The sequence below is a fragment of the Eutrigla gurnardus genome (assembly GCF_963514095.1).
Source record: "Eutrigla gurnardus genome assembly, chromosome: 22".
Lineage (NCBI taxonomy): Eukaryota > Metazoa > Chordata > Actinopteri > Perciformes > Triglidae > Eutrigla > Eutrigla gurnardus.
In genome coordinates, this window is record NC_139933.1 from 13,059,774 (window position 1) to 13,083,012 (window position 23,239).

Below are 23,239 nucleotides of genomic sequence, written 5' to 3' on the forward strand. Positions count from 1 at the left end.
ACAAATTAAACTATGTTAAGCCTATAAACATTAATTTAATTTGAAATTTACTCTCTCTTACTTAAAGTAAATTTAAAAGCATGTACTTTTGGATACTTAAGTACCTTTAAAAGCAAGTACTTTTTTACTCTTACTCGAGTACCATGTCGACTGAGCTACTTTTACTTGTAACAGAGTACATTTTGACCAATAGTATTTGTACTCCTACTCAAGTACTGTGTAACCAATCTTAGTGATATAAAAGTGAATTACAGTATAATAACAACTTGGACTAACTAGACCTTGGCCAGAATCAGAAGACACCAAATTCGTAAGGAGCCAATGTGTTGAGCAGCAATAATGAGGCAGGCAATGGAATAACTATTGAGTAGCCACTCTTGTATTTTTACAGTGCATGAAGAGACATTTTCAATTTGTACAAACATACAAAATAATGACCCAGATTTCCAAAAATAAATAGTGTGCACACTTAAATAAAAGAAAAGTGTCCATTGGGGCCCTTATGAAATAAGAGTTGTTGCAGGTGCACCTGATTTAAAGGTCCATGGAGTGTAATGTGAATGTATGTGTGGGAGTGTGTACGTGTATATCTCCTTTGTGGTGATTCTTCCTCAAAGTGGTTGGCTCGCCATCTGTCACGACCGGAATCTGGTCCTGGTCCTCGGATTTTCTCCGTCCTCTCAAAAACCTGACCTATACACAAGGTCATATAAGTTACAGTCTATTCTCAGATGCATCATTAAGGTTTAAATGTCAAAAATCAATATATTGCATCAAACCTCATGTGTAAATCTTCAATCTTATCAAATCTTGAATCTTCAGTTTTAGTTTTTTTTAGTTTTTATAGTTGTAACATTCAACAATCAGTGTATCAAATATGAGAACTAAGTGCTCACCTATTTATCTGTTCATGTGAACAGTATCTCAACGATATTTACGGTAAATAACCATTTACATTCAAACTATATCATAACCATATCAAAATAATGTGCAAATAACATAAAAAAAATACACAGAGATTTAGAGGTATCAAAGAAGTGTGCTTAATTACTCCAACACTATAGGCCTATTTATGCGAGAGAAACTGCACCAAAAATTACCCTCTAAGTAACTTTAGACTCACATTGAAATGAAATAAATTCCTTCAGTAGTTTTCACATTACAAAATAAAATATTTTAATCTCATCATATGATTTATCAAATTACTTCCTTTCCCTGTAAATTAGGAAAATAAAAAAAACTCCTTTTTACATTCAGATATCGGCATAAAATAATAGATACAATACACACATGTTCAAAATATTGCATCATTATTCACTTCAGTTCACTCTCACAGCCTTTAATATCACCACTGCTCTCTTTCAGCACACTGAAAATCAACAGAGAAATAGCATCGGAGCAGCTAAAGAGACACGTGTCTCACCGTTGCTCTGTAGTTCAAAGCCGAGCACGCCGATGTCGGAGCTGCTGTTAGACACAGAGCTAGCATTAGCATGGACGACAACCGGACGGTAAGTACTAGCAAGGTTTTTTTTCTCCAGATAAACAACTCGTCCTACCGACGCAACTCGTCTGCTTCATGTAGTCACTCGGCTCCGGACTCCCAGTGGGTAAGTGCGCTGGCTTTCTTTTCCTCTTTTCACAGGTTAGCTCAGGTTTCTCTCCTTTTTCCTCTGTCTGCTAAGCAGGTAGCTGCGCTCACCCCGTGGCTAAGAAGCACTTCACCTCACGAGCTGAACGTGGTCTGCGTTACCCCTGATTGGCTGTTGGGGCTACTCCGTCTCCACGTGTGATCATGTGAATTTAGCGGTGTATTCAAATGCAATGGGAGATTTATTTCTTTGCCGATATAAACAAATAAAAATAAGAAAATAAATACTCTCTCTTCTTTCTCTTATCTAATTGTGTTCATTTTACATCTGGGCTACAACTGCGGTCGAGTACTCTGTCCATCTCTGGTGGACAGGACAAAAGTCCTTGCTCTGAGGCATGCGCAGCCCCCCCCCCCCCCCCCCCCAATATAAGTGACCCCCCCCCCCCCCCCCCCCAAAGCCGCGGTATAGTTCGCACACTGACGTCATCAATTGTCGTGGAAACAGAACGATGCCCCCAGAGCAGGGGTGCAGTCGAATAGTCTTTTTTGCTTAGGAAGGTTCCTAACTGAAGAAGTGACCCGGAAGTAAACAAGTGGCCGCCATGATAAGAGCTGTTCGAATTCTCTAAATGCATAGGAAAGGAGCTCCAATGCTTCCTTTCAGAGCTCTTTTAGCATAGGATGCAACGGACCTTCCTATGCGATAGGAAAGGAGATTACGCCGACCCACAATTCTTTGCGAGAGCAACATTTAAAGTGCCGCACACCTCGGCCGTTCATGAAAACAAACGATATGTGTATTTGCATATTTAACAATGACTTTCATGCAGACATGTAGTAATTGGAATAGTGTTGATAAATGTGTGTGGACAGTGATAATAATTGAATGCTTTTTTTATTTATTTATTTCAATCATGTTACAAATGTTTGACAAAAACGAAACTAAAACCACAAATGAAACGTAAATAAAGCAAACGGTCAAACAGGAAGGAGGAGCTGCTGGACCTGAAGCCGGTCAGTGAACCAGCTGTTGATAAAACCAACATGTGGAGAAGTGGACGACGCGTTTTTTGTAGTCCATTATTGTAGTTTCTCCAGCGCAGACGCACGTCAATCGCCGGTGCCGATCATCCATCCATCCATCCATTTTCTACCGCTTATCCTGTATTTAGGGTCACGGGGGGGCTGGAGCCGATCCCAGCTGTCATTGGGCGTCGGTGCCGATCATCAGCTGTCAATCATCAGCGGCCGCGATATAATGACGTAGTTTAGTGAAAGTCCGGTCGGATTCTCTGAGCACCGCGGTCGACTATTCCTAAGTCCTTTTGAGTTCTCCTATCGCCTTTCCTTGACCCCGTGACGTTTTCCCCAGAGGTCAAGGAATAGCAGTTAGGAATAGGAGTTAGGACCTTATTTTTTGACTATTCGACTGCACCCCAGGTATAAAAAGGTCTGTCGACCATTTTGTGTTCTCTTTTCGCACTTGTACTTGACACACATTGGTAAAACTGGAGAGTTGATCCAAACTGTAGAGAGTATCAAATCGCTGAAGATCCAAACGGAGAGTTTCACACCACCGAAGAAGAAGGACCTGAACGCATCTTTGCTAGGAAGCCGAACGAGAGGGATCGTCAACGAGCTACTGCGGGAAAGAGGGCGACGAAGCCCCTCGGGGCTGCGGACCCAGGAGCAGCCCCAGCAGGCCCGGATCTGAACCGAGGCATCGGGGTAAGACAACTTTGTTGGTTTGGTTTTTACGTTTTACTTGTTGATGCATCCCTTAAAGACGCTAAAAGCGCCCCAAGTCAGAAATCAGTGTCACTTTTGGAGTTTGACGGTGAACAGTTCACATCAGTTCATGAGGACTGTTGGGAAAACCCACATTTGGTGAAAGCAGACACTCGCTCTACGATGTCTTCGTGTAAATGTAATATTTGTGTGGGACAGAATGTGTTAAATATGGCGGGAGAGCCGTGTAGTGTCGTAATAGAAAGTGCGGTGGTCGGAAAGTTGTGTTGTTTGGATTTGAAGGCGTCAAATCTTCCACATCTGACATGGAGATTTGTGGGAAAGAAATGGCGGCGGCGCCATATTTCATAAAATGCCAAACATGTGTTTTAGTTGTTCACCATGGAAACGACGGAAGTGTTCGTGCTGCGGTCGAGTGAGCCGTCATTCGTTTGTCCGAAGTTAAACCAGCCGCCCGTAAATTTGCAGTGCACTCGTATTGTGATACTTATGGTAAATTCATTGCAACTGCTCAGAGCAGCTAACATGAAGGAAGATTTCACAATTAAGTGTTTCACAACCAGGCTCATATACAGGATAAATACGGAAATAAGATTAATTGCATAATATTCACATAACGTTTCACTGTGGAATATCAGAATAAAATGCCTTTGGATATTTCCTGTGCAGTAAAATATTACATTATCTTAAAAATATTCAAATTAAGCTGTCTGTTTCTAATGACTAATTTCACTTCAGGTGCATTCTACAAAGACTTCAGGTATCTTCTCACAAACTTACAGGATTTTTCACAGTAGATTTTTATTAATAAAACGCCTTTGGATAAATACTGTATGAGGGGTAAATAGTTAAAAAATAATTAAAATTAAACCGTCTGTCTCCAAAGACTAATTCCACTTCAGGTACATTTCAGATGACCTCAGGTATCCAAAATTTACAGAATTTTTCACTGTGGGATTTTTAAATAAAACATTTTTATGTTTTATTATGTTTGTTTTTACTGCTGACAAGTATGTTTAATAATGTTTTTATATTATAGAGAAGAGATTTAGAGTCCAGCTCTGTATGATAAGTGGTCTGAGATGACTTTTTATGGTATATATTATTTGATGTAATTGGATTTATTTTATTTTTGTATTTTTTTGCAGAGGAGAACATCTGAGGAGGAGACTAGTGGACACTGAGTCTCAGAGGAAGAGATTTCTATTTGTTTTACACATTAAATAAAAATGTTCACGGTTGTATTCCTGATAACTTGTTTGGCCAGTTTTTTTTTTCATTTTTCCATTTAGGATGCCTCGGAAGAACCACCGGCTGTCCGCTGCTGCCAGGCGGAGGATGGAGGATCGGTGTGACGGACAGGAGCCTGTCATTTCCTTCTCGGGCAGACCCCCTGGTATGTACTCAAATGTTTTCTTTTATCATTAAATGTTTTACTTTATTAATTGTTAGATGTTTTCTCACTATATTTAGTGCAAACCTAGTGGAAAGAGCTATGCTTCTATACTTATTATAAATTATGAATGAAATTTCTGACTGTGATTTCTTTTTTTTTTACTTTTTCACTAGCCCGTGGAACTGGACGTCGCCATGCCGTTAGGAAGTGGCCAACTTCTGCTCACACCGGCAGGAGCCACAAGTTGGTCATCCCTCCGGAGTCTCCAGACAAAAAGGTAATGTTGTGTTGGAAGTCATTTGACAAATGATGTTTGATGTTAATAATCTTGTTTGCATGATAATAATTCTCCGTTGTGTCGTTCCAGTTTGTTCTTCTTGTCGGGGACTCCCACCTTCGTAGCATCGTGGATGGGTTCGTCACGATGCCGGAGGGACGCCTGTCGTTTGGTGCCATGGCGACGCCGGGGGCTTGTGCCAGGGACCTGAGGACCGAGCTGGTGAGTGCAGTTGTGCCACGTACACCTTGTATGTGTTCTTGCCCCCAGCAACAACCTGACGGCCAGGAGGACGGTGGAGCAGGCAGGGGAGGACTTCGGTGAGCTCATCGCCAGTGCCTGCAGTCGGTGGCCCAAGGTGTTCGTCCTGGACTTCGTTCCTCGCCTGACGGTCGACGTGGATGTCCAGGATAACTTCAGGCAGGAGTTTCGCCGCGTTGCAGCAGTCATGGATACGTTTTAAAAGGATGTTTGTGAAGTACATTTACATGTATGGTGTGTCATGTGTTGGATAGCAGACTTTTAACTATGCCATCTCTGTGTATTTATTGTAGACGTGCGGTACTGCTGCATCGCGGAGCACTTCCCATTGAACCGCCTTGAGCTGTGGAGCCGGGATGGTGTAAGTATACGAGTATTTAAGTGCATGGGAGATTTACTGCAAAATGTCTGTTCAGTCAATTAATTGTGATTGTGATTTGTTTTTTAGGTCCATCTGAGTGACAACCATGGGATGGGTGTCCTGGTCCAGCTGATGTGGAGCTACGCACTCCAGCAGTTGGAGCCCCCCCCGCCGCCACCCGTGGTTCCCCCCCGGAGATCGCCTCCAGCCCAGCGTCGCCGTCCCCAGCCGGTCGTGATGGACGACGTCGCCCCTGCCCCGCTGGCCCAACGCTGGACCGTAGTTGGACAGGACAGGAAGGTGAGACTTGTGTGGTTCAGACTATTTGGAAAATGTCATATTTCAAATCAGTTTACTGTCATGACGATGAAAGGCCACTTTTTGATCAAAACTGTTCTGTCTGTCATTACAGAGGAAGCGACCTGAGGGACTTGGCCAGTCCACAGGTGCTGGGAAGAGGAGGGTGGTTCACACGGTTTGTTATTTTTGATTACGTTTTAATTGAAAAATGTGTATATGTTTGACTGTATGGATGCTTTGTTTTTGATGAAACATTTCCACTAATAGTCTTTCTGTGTTTTTATTTCACAGGGCGTGTGTTCCACCCCCCCCACTCCTGTCCGGTTCAGCTCAGAGATGCTGGAGTCCACGGACCGGCTCGTGCCTGTGGACCTCAGTGCCCCCGTGGACTCCACTGCAGCTCCAGAAGGCCAACGGGTAATTAGCATTTAAATGAGATCTGTTTTTTTTTTTTATGCCATGTTGTAAAGTTTCCACTTATTAATGATGTTTTTCCTGATGTCAAAAAGGAGCTCTGTTTTCAATACGTCTTTGTTTTGTCGCTTTTCTACATTTAGAACGTGGAGCATCGTAGGAAGCGTCGTCGTAGGAGGCGTCGTAGGAGGCGTGGCTTCCAAGAAGACTCCTGAAGTAGTCTAATAATTGTAATTGTGTTGATACATGTGTGTGGACAGTGATGATAATAATAGAATGTTATTTATTTATTTATTTTTTCAATCATCTTACAAACTTGACAAAAACGAAACTCAAACCACAAATGAAACGTAAATACAGCAAACGGTCAAACAGAACACAAAAACAAATCTATTATCCTCCAACAATGGTTTGACAACGATATACTTTTACTGAGTCAGTTGTTTGACCAACATGGGCGTCTTTACAGTTATGTTGAATTTATGCAACGGTATGGAATCCCTGTTACACCCAAGGATTTTTCTATTGTTTTTGATGCTGTGCCTTCGGGTATTAGTTTTTATTACGTTTTTTTTTTAACCAACAAGGTCAAAGAGATCTCATTTAAAATGCTTCAGTTTTAAATTCTAAATTCTCAGTTTTATATGATTAATTTATTAATTATTTTATCCAAATTTTCCAAACATAAGTCTAAATTTTCTGGCAAGAAGCCAAACTTCCTGGAACTGTCTGCATATGTTGGTCAATATATCTCCTCCCTCTGTGATTGTGAGACTAAAAAAAGCTGTTGAAACGTATGATCTTTGTAAGCTTTACAAAATATTTATTTACATTTTGTTTTATTTGTTTGTTTGTTTTTTCTCTATCTTGCTGTCCACCCCTGGTGTATTTATGATGGTTTGGTTGTGTATTAATGTTGTATACATCTCATCTAACTGTATTCAATCCATCAATGTTCTGTTTTTGCTACGTTGAGCCATGTTTTGTGCGAGCAAAAATAAACGCTCTGAACCCCAAACAACGCTGTGTCGTCCTTCATTCCTCTCCCTGTGAGCGCTGAGGTTCACAAGGATGGATATAGAATGGTGTTTGCATGTATACATATTTATTACAGTTTTTCTCCATTGGTTTGGCTCTTTTCTTGAAACAGAAATTACATTCTCAAAACAACATGGACAAATCTCCAAACCACTTGGCAATTGTCCACAACAGAATTGCATTTCTCATTCATTTCATCAAATTGCAATTGTCTTAGTACATGTCTCAATATCTCATTACATCTTTGCAAATGATTAAGTACAGGTAGACTACATTTAGCACAATTTCCAGGTGAATAGATCTTGTTGATCTAAACTGATTGTGGATTCTCAGTCTAATGGTTGTTCTCTGCTAAACATGTCAGCATCATTTCATTGTGTAAGTCATCACTTGCACAATAGTCTGATCAATTGTCAAAATGAGTCAAGAACATAATACCATGAATACCATATATGAATCTCTTGGAACATTTGATAAATTGAGTTCAGTAATTGACAGTCAGGTGAAACTAGAACTTGACTAACGAAGGAGGAGTTTCACTCATCTCAGATGACCAATCAAACCGTATGTTTAGTTACCTGACAGGTGCTGTCTATGATTGTGAATGCTGCCAAACATATACAGTATATATATATAAAGGTTGACCAGGACCAGTACCATTTCTGAACATGGAGGCACCTGGCCAAGCAAATGAACAAGGGCAACTGCTCCATGAAGTAGAAGAGGAAGAGGAGTAAGGGTGCATGGTGGTGAAAACAGGTATGTTCTCATATCAGTCAATAATTGAATTATATGTTGTATACTGTAGGACTGGACACTGTGCATATAGCAAGAAATTTGCATTTACCTATTCATTTAGTGTGTGTGTGTGTGTGTGTGTGTGTGTGTGTGTGTGTGTGTGTGTGTGTGTGTGTGTGTGTGTTATAGCCCTGCAGTAATGTACCTCAATGGGATACAGTAGTATTCCAGTCACTGTTCAGTGATGCATTAGAATAGTGGTAAAAAGTAAAGCAACAATACAATTTCATTGGTAACTCATTCTGTAAGAAATACATAAGACATACATTACGAATGGAGTGTTGTCCTTTGAATTCTATGTTTGAACGACAACCTGGCACAGGAGGCTACTCTTACTATAAAATCCTTTTTTTTTTTGCAGTTTTACACACAATTGTATTCTGTTAGCTAGACAAAAAAACGAGTACAGTAACCATTGTCAATGAAGGACTGGGCTGAGACTTAATGGTGGACATGAGGGATATTTCAATTGTCCTCTGCCATAGTGACAAAACGTCTAAACATTTTGACTTGCAGTGCTTACACAATGCCAAAGGGATGATGCATTTTGGGGGAACTGACTATTTATATGAGAAAGAAATTTGATTTTGACACATGAGTGAACTGTTTTAGGAGAGATATGAGCTTTTGCAGGTGAGCCATGGTGTTGTGCTGAACCATCCAGGGTTTTTTTTGGCAAAACCACCAAGAGTGTTGAGAACGTCCGGTCTGTTTCAAGAAATGAGTCAAAGCAACTGAGAAGGATCTTTGCAATTTTGTGGCACTGACTCTTTATAAGGGGAAGGAATTTAGTTTTGAAGCATAAGTGAACAGTTTTGGGAGAGATATGAGCTTTTGAAAGTGAACTATGGTGTTGTGCTGAACTGTAAGACTGTATATGCTCAATATGTTAATGAGGACTCGTTAAAATGATCTGTTCTGAAGTGTTCTGAGATCATTAGAGCCACGGGGCAAGAGCACCGAGCACTGGCCATCCATCCATCGTCTACCGCTTATCCTGTATTCAGGGTCGCGGGGGGGCGAGCCAATCCCAGCTGTCATTGGGCGAAGGCAGGGTTCACCTGGACAGGTAACCAGTCTATCACAGGGAGACATGTAGAGACAGACAGGTAACCAGTCTATCACAGGGAGACATGTAGAGACAGACAGGTAACCAGTCTATCACAGGGCCGACATGTAGAGACAGACAGGTAACCAGTCTATCACAGGGCCGACATGTAGAGACAGACAGGTAACCAGTCTATCACAGGGCCGACATGTAGAGACAGACAGGTAACCAGTCTATCACAGGGCCGACATGTAGAGACAGACAGGTAACCAGTCTATCACAGGGCCGACATGTAGAGACAGACAGGTAACCAGTCTATCACAGGGCCGACATGTAGAGACAGACAGGTAACCAGTCTATCACAGGGCCGACATGTAGAGACAGACAGGTAACCAGTCTATCACAGGGCCGACATGTAGAGACAGACAGGTAACCAGTCTATCACAGGGCCGACATGTAGAGACAGACAGGTAACCAGTCTATCACAGGGCCGACATGTAGAGACAGACAGGTAACCAGTCTATCACAGGGCCGACATGTAGAGACAGACAGGTAACCAGTCTATCACAGGGCCGACATGTAGAGACAGACAGGTAACCAGTCTATCACAGGGCCGACATGTAGAGACAGACAGGTAACCAGTCTATCACAGGGCCGACATGTAGAGACAGACAGGTAACCAGTCTATCACAGGGCCGACATGTAGAGACAGACAGGTAACCAGTCTATCACAGGGCCGACATGTAGAGACAGACAGGTAACCAGTCTATCACAGGGCCGACATGTAGAGGCAGACAGGTAACCAGTCTATCACAGGGCTGACATGTAGAGACAGACAGGTAACCAGTCTATCACAGGGCTGACATGTAGAGACAGACAGGTAACCAGTCTATCACAGGGCTGAAAACGATGCTGTAGTACATATTCCAGGCCCTTATGCGGCGGTGTTTCTGCTACAAAAACGCAGAAGAAGAGACAGAGCTTGACCGGATGTTTGCCGTTGCTATGGCAACACGTGAGCATTGGCAAATCTCCGCCCGACCACCCGATCAATAAACACCCATAAGATGACAAAGCATCAAAAGCTGTCACCCTAAGGACCTTGACGAGGCGTTGTCACACGTTGGGATGGATTAATTAGACAAACAAATGCCTACATTCATAGGAGGTTAGCTAGCGGTTGTTTGTTAGCATCGTAATAAAGTAGCATATCTGCGACTTTAATCCCGGAATATTGCCCCCCTCTCTCGGGTCAGTTTTTTTTTCATACAGCGCCCCTGATACGCCGTCGTACAGACGAACACAATATCTGCTACGAGCACGGAGGCCGCCGTTATTGTTGTTGTTAGGAGACGTTGCGGTGGAAGAAGTCAGGCTCGAGGGTCGAGGAGCGGGGCGATGACGTCAGCGTATTCGTTTTCGCCGTCTACACGAAAACGAACACGAAACGGAGGGGTGCCGTTTTTTTCTTTTCCATCCTGAGAGCTGGTTTCAAAAAAGTGCGTTTTCGGGCCGCGAAAATGCCGGATTCGTATGGACGGCAGGGCGAAACGCACAAGACTTCTGCGTTTACGCACTAAAAACGTTTTCGTGTGGACAGGCGACATTAGCCGTAACGCTCACGTGTTGCCATAGCAACGGCCAACATCCGGTCAAGCTCCGTCTCTTCTTCTGCGTTTCTGTTGAACAGCGCCGCATAAGGGCCTGGAATATGTACTACAGCGCGTAGAGTCCTTTTCGTCTGGACGCAGATTTGTTGAAACAACGCCAAGGCAAAACGGAGAAAAAAAGTTTGTTTTGCTTCGTGTATGGATAAATAAATGACTTTCAAACTTATAAAATCATTCTTGAGACGGGTCATTTGTTGTTTGGTCAGAACATGGAGACTCAGCTGACGATTGCTGTGAAAAACTTTGAAACAAGCGAGAAATTGGACTTTGAGTTGAGATTGTTTCATTAATCACAAACAAAAACTGCCTGATGACAATTTTTTATGAATTTATTAGTGATCAAATGATTTTCATCAATCAGCGATCTGTAATGTGAGTGAGGCTCAGGTGAGCAACCTTTGGATCGAGAGAGGAGGATACCTGCTGTCTATCAGATAACAGCTCAGCTGTAAAACTGAGCTAAGATCAGACTCAACACAAACTCTCTCCTGTTTCACACTGGTGAGTTTACACACATTCTGATTCGCTTTCTGTCTGTTTCGTCTGTGGTTCTCTGAGCTCCAGGATCTTGCCCTGGAAACAGATCTCAGACCAGGTTTTTGAGCTTGTAAAAAGTTATTTATCATGCAGTGATTTATGGGAACTGGGTGATGGTTCAACGCCCCCGTCCTGTCGCAGGTTCACTCTAAACTAGAGGTGTAACGATCTGCTAAAATAAATAAATAGAATGAATCGATATAAATGCGTTTAATCGTATGAATCGTGATACTTAATTATGATTCATGTTTTAATACGTTTAAGACACTCTCTCCCCTGCCAGCATGTAGTCTACTGAAAATGTTAAAAAAATAACTGAGCATTACATTTTTGTATTCAGCATAAAATATTATAAATATGTTAAAATTCTGTGGTCTGTTTATTTTTTCACCTTTCAGAAGAATACAGATAGTCTCACTCATTTTATTATATTATTATATTATTGCATGTTTATTTCATGGATATAGTAACTTGGTTACAAGTTACTGAATCGAATAGTGGTTAACAGAATTGAATCGAATCGAATCGTTACAAAAAAATTGTCCTTGAATCGAATCGCCAACTACTGTACCGTTAATCGAATCGAAATGAAGCCAAAGATTTACACCCCTACCCTAAACTGCATTGATTTGAGCTGTCTACTATCATAGCAGCTCATAGTCCACAGACCAGACCAGACCAGACCATATGGAGAAACCAGAGGTTCTCAGGCTACATTTGAGTAACTTGTGCCCAGATTTACACTGAAAATCTGGGATACCATTATTAACTTATAGACCCTTTACTTTATCTAGGAGACTCCTGAGTTGGCGTGAACAAGCAAAGAGAAAGTTGACTCACTCCAGTGCTGACAGACAGAATGGCGGATAGGAAGTCGGTGTGTTGTGGCGTTTCTGCTCTTGTGGCGACGTTGGGGATCCTGTTCATCCTCATGACGGCTGTGAGTGTGACACTGATCACACTGATGGTTACCTGGACAGGTGAGAACACAACACACACACACACGCATATGCACACACACACACACACACACACACACACACACACACACGATCGGATGGATTTTTGGGACAATGCGATCAGGGAAGAATATATGCCTGCGATTGGCTGAGCAGGAAACCAGTAACAGATGACCTGGGGGTTGGGCAGATGGGCAGAACTCCTCTGAAGGCAGTCTCGAGGACAACACTGCAGGCGAAGCTGATCTGGCAGCCAGCATGACAACGAAGTGGGCAACCAGTCTGGAAGGCAATCAGGTGGACAACCAAGTGGGCAACCAGTCTGGAAGGCAGTCAGGTGGACAACCAAGTGGGAAACCAGTCTGTAAGGCAGCCAGGTGAACAACCAAGTGGGCAACCAGTCTGGAAGGCAGTCAGGTGGACAACCAAGTGAGCAACCATTCTGGAACGCAGTCAGGTGGACAACCAAGTGGGCAACCAGTCTGGAAGGCAGTCAGGTGGACAACCAAGTGAGCAACCATTCTGGAACGCAGTCAGGTGGACAACCAAGTGGGCAACAAGTCTGTAAGGCAGCCAGGTGGACAACCAAGTGGGCAACCAGTCTGTAAGGCAGCCAGGTGGACAACCAAGTGGGCAACCGGTCTGGGCAGCCAGGTGGACAACCAAGTGGGCAACCAGTCTGTAAGGCAGCCAGGTGGACAACCAAGTGGGCAACCGGTCTGGGCAGCCAGGTGGACAACCAAGTGGACAACCGGTCTGGAAGGCAGTCAGGAGGACAGCCAAGTGGGCAACAAGTCTGTAAGGCAGCCAGGAGGACAGCCAAGTAGGAAACTGCTCTGGAGGGCAAAAGGGAGGCAGTGCCACAGGGTGGAGCCCCTCAAGAGGCTGATGCCCCTCAGGGCTGCTGGCAACAGACAACTCAGCTGTAGGCTGGACCAGTGGAGCACCAACTTCAACTTCAACTTTAACTTTACTTTATTTATAGAGCACTTTTCATACATGAACATGCAACACAAAGTGCTTTACACACATAAAAGAAAATAGAAAAAACAACTACAAATAAAACCCCTCCCTCCCACCCTCCGCACGCGCACACGCACACACACACAAACATACACACACACCTGCACACTCTCACTAATGACAATAGGGAGACATGGCATGACACTGATGATTGAGGAAACGCTATCTTTCTAACCAAATAGAAACAGGAAGTTGCTGCATCCCAGGTGGAACAGGGGCTGGTGTTGGGCTTATATATCTCACATGTACATATACACATAATTTATACATATATACAATGAAAACAACCCAACCCATTGACATAACACTGACTTTGATGGATATAATATTTGCAGCAAGATTGTTTTAGCTTTGATGAGGATTATGATGATGAATGCAAACTTGCATTGAGCTAATACATGAAAGATAAGCAGTATTGTCCTAGCCCCTTTTTCTTTTGTCCTTTCAGGTCCGGAGCACAAACCCTTCCTGATTGGAGTGGGCCGAGCCGACTGTACAGGGCCACCAGCTGAAATCCCTCTGGTCAGTACCATAACACACTCTCATACTGCCTTCAAGACCTGCCACACTAGTTCTTATGATAACCACCTCCAGGTGTCCATGTGGAGACAATTACCAAGTGTCCTCCTAGAGATGATAACGACCTCCAGGTGTCCACATATAGACGATGATGATCCCCAAGTGTTCTTGTAGAGAATATGACAAAAACATCTCCCAGGTGACCAAGCTGGAATGGTGTGTTAAATTGATCTTGGATTAAATCCAAGGTCACCACACCGTGTTGCTGGACAGATTTCAGACAAATGGTAACCCAGAATACCATATGTACCACGGTCCAATCCCTGGTTCTGACAGGCTCTTAAAGGTGGTCCTAACTGTACCGGATTCTCAGCACCAAATCAGACAAACCACCTGCTCATGAAGCAATGTATGGGTTTGAGTCACCATATATTTGGTCCTTTGGTATCATAACTCAGCACAGTTCTGAGAACCTGAGACTTCAACCATTTTCATCACTGTGTTGAATTTTACATTTGTCATTTATCAGTACAAATACAGGTCTGATCCTGATTTAAAAGATGGTTGACTGTTCACATTTCTGGACACACTGTAAGAACATTCCTTGGCCCTAAAGATATACCCGTCCCATAGAGAGAGCTGCAGTATATTTACCCAGTCTGGACAGAAACCTACTGAGGAGTATAGGAAGACAAAACAAACACAGTGAATCAAACTCCAAAGTCTGCAGTGAAGCAAAGGAGCCTTCGACAGTTCCTGTCTGGGTGTGTTTACGCTGATAATCTTTATGGTTTCTGTTGAAATCTGAGATATGAATCTGTCACATTATCAATTTACAGACAGGGTTCGTAAATTCATCACGTTTATTCAGTTTGGAATGCTCTGGACAATCACACAAAGTGTGTGTGTGTGTGTGTGTGTGTATAGATGGGTTATGCGAACCCTCAGCAGACCGCTGCAGGGATACATACCCGCCTGTACAGCCGGGCCTTCATCATCGACGATGGGAGGAGGAGGGTCGTGTTCGTCACTGTAGACGTAGGAATGATATCACAGAGGCTACGACTGGAGGTGAACACACACACACACACACACACAGAGTTATATTATAGTATAATACTCCATTTCAGTTCAATGTAAAAGTCCAGAAGTATAAACAGCTAAATTGACTTATGATCAATTGTTATTATTATTAATGTGTGTGTGTGTGTGTGTGTGTGTGTAGGTCATGCAGGCGCTGCAGGTGAAATACGGGCGCCTGTACCGGCAGGACAATGTGGTCCTGAGTGGGACTCACACTCACTCTGGACCGGCAGGATATTTCCAGTACACTCTGTTTATGATCAGCAGTAAAGGTTACATGAAGGCATCGACCGAGCCGCTGGTCAACGGCATCGTCAAGGTGCCCTTGTTCTTCTGAACTTCTGACCTTGTTTCCAGAGTATAGACATAGCCCTGTTCTTCTGAATTTCTGACCTTGTTTCCAGAGTATAGGCATAGCCCTGTTCTTCTGAACTTCTGACCTTGTTTCCAGAGTATAGACATAGCCCTGTTCTTCTGAACTTCTGACCTTGTTTCCAGAGTATAGACATAGCCCTGTTCTTCTGAACTTCTGACCTTGTTTCCAGAGTATAGACATAGCCCTGTTCTTCTGAACTTCTGACCTTGTTTCCAGAGTATAGACATAGCCCTGTTCTTCTGAACTTCTGACCTTGTTTCCAGAGTATAGACATAGCCCTGTTCTTCTGAACTTCTGACCATGTTTTCAGAGTATAGACATAGCCCATGGTAAGATGAAGCCAGGCAGAATCTACCGGAACAGAGGGGAGCTGGACGGCAGCAGCCTGAACCGAAGTCCTCACTCGTACCTGAACAACCCTGAGGACGAGAGACACCGGTACACAACAGAGAGAGAGAGAGAGGGGGGGGGGGACGTATTAATATTCATAGTAAACTGCATGTTGTTTTACTTATGTACAAATGTATGTAAATATTATTTATATGTTTATGATTTGTATATGTATATGTACTTGGGATAGAGAGAGCCTATTTGAATGATGTGACAACGTTATTGATCAGTGTTGTTATGGATCAGGTACAAGTGGAACACAGATAAACAGGTGTTGGTGCTGAAGTTCACGGATCTGGATGGAGACGCGATCGGCATGCTCAGGTGCAAACACACCCTCATAATAATAATAATAATAATAATAATAAATAATGAATTCATAATGACAATCTTGTAGGCTTTTGGCTCTAATCTTCCCTCACGCCGGTCTGACAGCTGGTTCGCTGTCCACGCCGTCAGCATGGACACCACCAACCACCTGGTGAGCAGTGACAACATGGGCCACGCCTCCTACCTCCTTGAGCAGGACATGAACCCCGGAGAGCTGCCAGGACAGGTGAACCGCCCGCTCACGGACTAAGGCTTCTTATTGGCTAACAAAACAGCATCAGTTATCGGCCTAATTAGAATATAAAGTTCAAAAGTTATGAATCCACTGTAACGTTGATGTTCTTTTTCCCTCCTATCTAATAAAAAAAGACATCATATTTCATGTGTGTGTATGTGTGTGTGTGTGTGTGTGTGTGTGTGTGTGTGTGCTATCAGGGAGGCTTCGTTGCTGGTTTCTCCTCCAGTAACCTTGGCGATGTCAGTCCCAACACCAGAGGACCTCACTGTGTGAACACCGGTCTGCCCTGTGACTACCTGAACAGCTCCTGTCCTGTAGGAGGGGTAAACACACACACACACACACACACACACACACACACACACACACACACACACACACACACACACACACACACACACACACACACACACACACACACACACAGACACAAACTCAATAAAATCAGCAGTCAGTAAACAGGAAGTGTGTGTGTGTGTCAGACTAAGATGTGTCAGGCGTTTGGACCTGGAGATGACATGTTTGACAGCACAAGGATCATCGGAGAGAACATCTACAGGAAGGCCAAGGTACCCGTCTGTCTGTCTACCCGTCTGTCTGTCTATGTATGTCTGTTTAGGTCAAATGAATGTGTATGAATGTAATCGATGAAACATTGCTATAGTACGATGTGGGGACTCACATTCCTTATGGGGACATACTCCACTTAGACTTGTTATCTCAAGGTTAGGATCTGGTTTCTGGTTTATCACTCAGTCCAGTGTCTTCCAAGCATGCAAATGTGTGACTGTGTGACTGTGTGACTGTGTGTGTGTGTGTGTGTGTGTGTGTGTGTGTGTGTGTGTGTGTGTGTGTGTGTGTGTGTGTGTGTGTGTGTTGCTGCCTCCCACAGGAGCTGTATGCTAATGCAATGGAAGAGGTGACTGGCGTCCTTCACTCTGCCCATCAGTGGGTCAACATGACGGACGTCACTGTTCAGATCAACGACACACACACGGTTGGCATGACCACACAACACACACAGTGGGCATGACAACACAACACACAGTGGCGTCATGTGTCCACAGCGCAACTGACCTGGGGACAATTTCCTATCCTGCTTGTCGGCCAATCAGACCGCAGAACTGATCTCGAGGGTTGGGATCGGTCAGAACAACGTTGGCATCCCGAGCAGATAACACACCGATAAGTATCATGAGATTAAACTTTTTATCATAAGAGAAATTCTTGTACAGCACAAAGTGGAAGTGCAAATAAAAAAATATAAAGGTGCAAAAACATTGTTAACCTCTTTACATTTCTGACATTTTGCACAAAGTTCAAAGACAAGAATCTATAGAAAGTAAGTAGTGGTGTTTATTTGTCTTTGTCCATCGGGTCTGTGGCTTGTGGGAAATGGTGTTCTTTAAAGCCCTAAAATAAACATACACATTGAATAAGCAACATTATGTATCATATGTTTAATACTATTCAATGTTTCTAACTGATGGATGTTCACATTCGTATATGTTAAAGCCGCGTTGCAACATCAGCTTTTCCATGAACCTCTGAACTTTGCTCCTGTTTATTTATTATGTCTTGTCAGGTGAGCACATGTAAACCAGCTCTGGGTCACAGCTTTGCAGCAGGAACAACGGACGCAGGAGGAGACCTGAACTTCACTCAAGGTGGTTCTGACGTCATTCTCTCTACTGGTTTTGGTTTGAGTACCCCTTTAAACCAGAGTCTGTTGTTCTCTCCACAGGCGCCGTCGAGGGCGACCCTTTCTGGGACGGGATCAGAGACGCTCTCTTGGGCGAGCCGTCTAATCAGACGCAGGCGTGTCATCATCCCAAACCCATCCTGTTCAACACAGGGGAGGTGAGGACGAGGTCCAGAGGTCTACGATAGAAGCTCACAGTAGTCCAGAGACCAAACAACAATGTCTCTGCCGTATTTATGTCTAGATGACCTTATTTGGAGGGTTGATGGAGCAGCTACAATGTTAGCATAGCCAACCACCCAGCAATCCAGACCTTACAACAGCATGACTTGACACTTTTTAATGATCACAATCATTATGGAGTTAGCATCCTTTTCATCTGGTTATATATATTAAATCACAACTAAACAGTTCTGGGTTCCTCCAGCTGTGAGCTGTAAACCAGCCTATGTGGGTCTTGCTGGATCTAATGAATCCAACTTGGTGAAATCCACCGAGCACCTCTGGACGATGTCATGAACCCAGACAGGACGGCGTTTGGTTTCCTGGTGGATCTGGGACTTCAACATGTCCAAAGCAGCAATAGTGACTAACACACAGCTGTGTGTGTGTGTGTGTGTGTGTGTGTGTGTGTGTGTGTGTGTGTGTGTGTGTGTGTGTGTGTGTGTGTAGATGAACTGGCCTCTGCCATGGCATCCTCAGATCGTTGATGTTCAGATCATCACCATCGGCCCAGTTGCTGTTGTAGCTGTTCCTGGAGAGATGACGTAACAATTCTTTACTACTACTGATAATACTACTTCTGATAATACTACTACTGATAGTAATACTGATAATACTACTACTGACAGTATTACTACTGCTCATAGTATTACTGTTACTACTACTGACACTACTGCTATAGATGATCAGAATAAATCAATTTTCATTAGCTTATTATATCTTTTATTAATAATCTGAAAGTGACCAAAGCAGTTTGACCAATGAGTTGCAGTAAAAAGTACAATATTTACCTCTGAGATGTACAGGAGGAGGAGGTAATAGGATTTAATACTCGTAAGGAATCTCAAATTGGACTTGAGTAATTAAAAGATGATTAAGCTGTTATTTGTCTCTGTTGACAACAGTAGATATTTATTCTGAAATAAGGTTCCATATGGACCCAGGAAGGGCCGGGCTTAGACTCTCATGCTAGCATATATTTTAGTAGAACTGTAAATAGTCAAAATGTAGATTCAATATTACTTATAATATATTTCTGCCGTAACCATGTTAACCCTCCCCTCAACCTCACCTTGTTACTCTGCTCTGCACACAACAGCACCATGTCGGGGAGACGGCTAAGAGATGCCGTCAAACAGGTGAGACGCTAAGAGGATGCTAACGTGACCGCTGTGGCTCACCTGCAACAGGTCATGTGACGATGCTGTGTGTGTGTGTGTGTGTGTGTGTGTGTGTGTGTGTGTGTGTGTGTACTAGGAGCTGGAGTCTGAGGGGGCGTTTAGGGACTTGGAGGTTGTGATTGCTGGCCTGAGTAACGTCTATACTCACTACATCACCACCTACGAAGAGTACCAGGTACATGGCAGCTGAGGCTCATGGGTACTGTAGTATTTAGAGCTGTTCACCACACTCACAGGAAAACAAGACACAATTTCTAAGAAAGAAAGTGTGAACAAGTGACACTCATTTTTCAGGTGCAGCGGTACGAAGGAGCCTCCACCATCTACGGTCCACACACGCTCAGTGCGTACCTGCTCAAGTACCGAGGCCTGGCCCGAGCCATCGCACAGGTGAGACTACACCTGTAACAATCAGCCCTGATCAATAACCTTTCATTTGGAAGGAAAACCATTCTCCTACATTAGATTTCAATATCATTTGTGTCAAAAATCGCACCCTTTATCAAAGGAGATGCCTAACATTATTTTGGTTCAGGATTTGTTTAGGAGCACTTATTGATCCATATCATGTTTAGTATGGTTTAGGCAACTGATGAACGTTAGCTGTAGGTGACAAAATGATCATTGTTCTTCATGTTGCTGGAGCACCAACAGTGGTCTTTTGTGTGTTCTTGTTTCTGTGTTTTCAGCACCGAGTGTTGGAGCTGCCCGTTGGCCCTCAGCCTCCATTTTTTCAGGAGAATCTCTTCAATCTGCTTCGAGCACCAACCGTTGACAGGAAACCAGAGAACAGCAGCTTCGGAGACGTCCTGCAGCAAGTTCACCCCGTCTACAGACAGGTAGGACTTTTTTAGGACCCTCACCTATGGTCATGAGGGATGGGTCATGACCGAAAGAACTAGATCGCGAGTACAAGCTGCCGAAATGAGTTTCCTCAGGAGGGTGGCTGGCGTCTCCCTTAGAGGCAGAGCGATAGGGTGAGAAGCTCAGTCATCCGTGAGGGACTCAGAGTAGAGCCGCTGCTCCTTTGCGTTGAAAGGAGACAGTTAAGTAGGTTTGGGCATCTGGTAAGGATGCGCCCCCCCCCGGGCGCCTCTCTAGGGAGGTGTTTCAGGCACGACCAGCAGGGAGGAGGCCACGGGGAAGACCCAGGACTAGGTGGAGAGATTATATCTCCACACTGGCCTGGGAACGCCTCGGGATCCCCCAGTCCCCCATCAGCCAACTCTGGCTGATGTGGCCCAGGAAAGGGAAGTTAGGGGTCCCCTGTTGAAGCTGCTACCCCTGCGACCCGACACCGGATAATCGGTCGAAGATGAGAGATGAGAGAAATGTAATATTTATAACTATGTATTGTTTACTGTTTAATAATCTTAAACTAAGAATCGTTGCATTTTCCTAAGATCAGAATGAGTCGTTATGCTGACGACTGCTGTTTGTATGTGAGCACATGAACAACAGTATTCTGATGTGTGTTTCAGGGTGATGTTGTCTCCGTCACGTTTGTAGCAGGAAACCCCAGAAATTCTGGAGACATCGTAAGACCAAGAACTGCCTTTTCCTCATTTCCTGTCTAACGTTTGCCATTTGTCATGTTCGTCTTCTGTTTGACGTGTTAGTTTGGTGTCTAACCTCCATTTCCTGTTCGTCAAGGTTGTTTCCCGTCTAACCTCTGTTGCTTGTTTGTCGTGCTCGTTTCCTGTCTAACCTTCATTTCTTTATTTTTCGAACTCGCTTCCTGTCCAACCTCCGTTTCCTGTTTGTCGTGCTCGTTTCCTGTCTAACCTCTGTTTCCTGTCTAACCTCCGTTTCCTGTTTGTTGAACTCGTTTCCTGTCTAACCTCCGTTACCTGTTTGTCAAGCTTGTTTCCTGCCTCACCTCCTCGTCTCGTCTTGTCGTCCATCAGAGAGATAAAACGTTTGTGACTGTGGAGATTTTTGACAACAGAAATGACACCTGGAAAGTCGTCCACACTGATGCATCATGGGAGACCAGGTACATTAGTGAAGTGAATGTGTAGGCCAGTGGCGGAGGAAGTACTCAGATCCTTAACTGTAGTATTAGTACTAATACCAGTGTAAAAATACTGTTACAGTAAAAGTACCAATACCATATTTAGATGATTGTTGTTATTTTTTTAAATAATGATAATAATAACAAGATTATTATTATTATGACTCAGCATGAAGCAGGATTTTACTGTTTTACTCTGGAGCATATTTTGTACTATTGACTTATGAGTATGTTCATTATGGATCTATCGCTTTTTTCTATTCTCCATTAATTGATTGATTGGTTTATGAAAATAGTTAAAAATGGCATCACAATGACCCAAAGTGATTCCTTCACAAATTGTTTGTTATTGTTGTTTGTTAAAGTAGTAGTAGAGTGTCACAATGTGTTTTCTTGTCAACAACAATCTGTTATCTGCTGTCGTCTATCTGCAGGTTTCACTGGCTGAGGGGTTCTAACCAGAGGAGCAACGCCACCGTGGAGTGGTACATCCCACCGGCGGCCCCCAGTGGCTCCTACAGGGTCCAACACTACGGACACTACAAACACAGGAAGGCCCTGCAGACCTTCATCACCCCATACCAAGGCACATCCAACGTCTTCACAGTCACCGCCAGCTTTTACCGCCGGTGATGTCAGCGAGTCCTGGAAAAACAAAGCTCAGAGAAACAACAACTTTAAATACTGTAATCAGTCTGTAAAACACCCACCATGGTTTAATATAATGTTGAATTCAAAAGGTGGTGAAAGCAAGAATATTTTTGTACTTCATCTTCATGTGTATGAAGTTTTTTTTACAGTGTGATATTACACCATCAAGTAAAGGATATGTAAACTGCATGCCCCTCTCCCCCATCTGTATTTATGATTCTAGAGAAATAAAATGATAAGATTGTTTTGATTACAAAAATATTTATTTTAAACTTGTCTGTATAGAAACTCATCAAGCAAACACATGTCACAATAACAGGGGAGGATCTCTAATCATCACAGCAGGACATAGAGCGTGAGTGAGGTCAGAAGAGGACAAGCTAACAGCCATGTTGGTGACTTAAGTAGCTAAGTTAGCTAGCTAGCTAGCAAGGCAAGCTAACGGCAGTGTTTGTGATGTACCTAGCTAGCTAGCTAGCAAGACGTCTCTCACCACTGAATAATGTAATTATTTATTCTGAAATAAGGTACGATGGAGGACACAGAAAGGGGCGGGGCTTAGCCTCTCAATAGACAAGGATAATTTGGGCCATGTGACATTTGTTTACAATGTCTGCTGTGCTTGAAGATTCACAGAAACCGCATCGAGTCCACCGAACTTGAATTGCGTCTTCAACTTTCTGCATGGTCTTCACTCTCAACAAAGTCGACCAGTATTACCACCATGTGGAGACGGAGGCATATTGCATATCAAACGTTAGACTTTGGATTAAAGCGTATCTCGATACACAAATACTGGTCTCTACATTGCACCTTCGTCCTGACCTTGAACCTTGTCAGTTCCTTCAGAGGGAAACCGACAGTTCGTCCGACAACTTAAACGCAGAAATAAACTCTTTACTCTTTATAAAGTGCTTTCAGTTCGACACACGATGTGAGGATACAGGTACATAACGCCTCGCTGTTCAATGCTGGTAGACGAGTTCCCACCAACGGATCAGCACACAACGCTTTTATAGTTAAGAAGACCTTTCTTGGGTTTTTACACTCTTTACAGTTTCAGAGGAAGTGGTGAGAAGTTTGATGGTCAGAAACACAAACATGAGTT

At 43.4% G+C, this 23,239-nt stretch overlaps 1 protein-coding gene and 1 pseudogene across 2 annotated transcripts in view; both read left to right on the forward strand.

The window, feature by feature from the left end:
* LOC311008500 (microfibril-associated glycoprotein 4 pseudogene) overlaps positions 1–23,239 on the forward strand; it is a 242,541-nt pseudogene that overhangs the window by 2,018 nt on the left and 217,284 nt on the right. The gene's annotated exons all lie outside the window — the stretch shown is intronic.
* On the forward strand, positions 12,303–22,113 carry asah2 (N-acylsphingosine amidohydrolase 2; the record flags this gene model as incomplete). Its single annotated transcript, XM_084002148.1, has 20 exons — positions 12,303–12,423; positions 13,850–13,947; positions 14,872–15,015; positions 15,170–15,346; positions 15,714–15,841; positions 16,040–16,117; positions 16,229–16,349; positions 16,559–16,684; positions 16,844–16,930; positions 17,254–17,358; positions 17,947–18,028; positions 18,106–18,221; positions 18,736–18,830; positions 19,385–19,424; positions 19,543–19,641; positions 19,761–19,856; positions 20,156–20,305; positions 20,948–21,004; positions 21,374–21,462; positions 21,915–22,113. The coding sequence occupies 20 exons, from the start codon at positions 12,303–12,305 to the stop codon at positions 22,111–22,113; spliced, it is 2,208 nt and encodes a 735-aa protein (XP_083858274.1).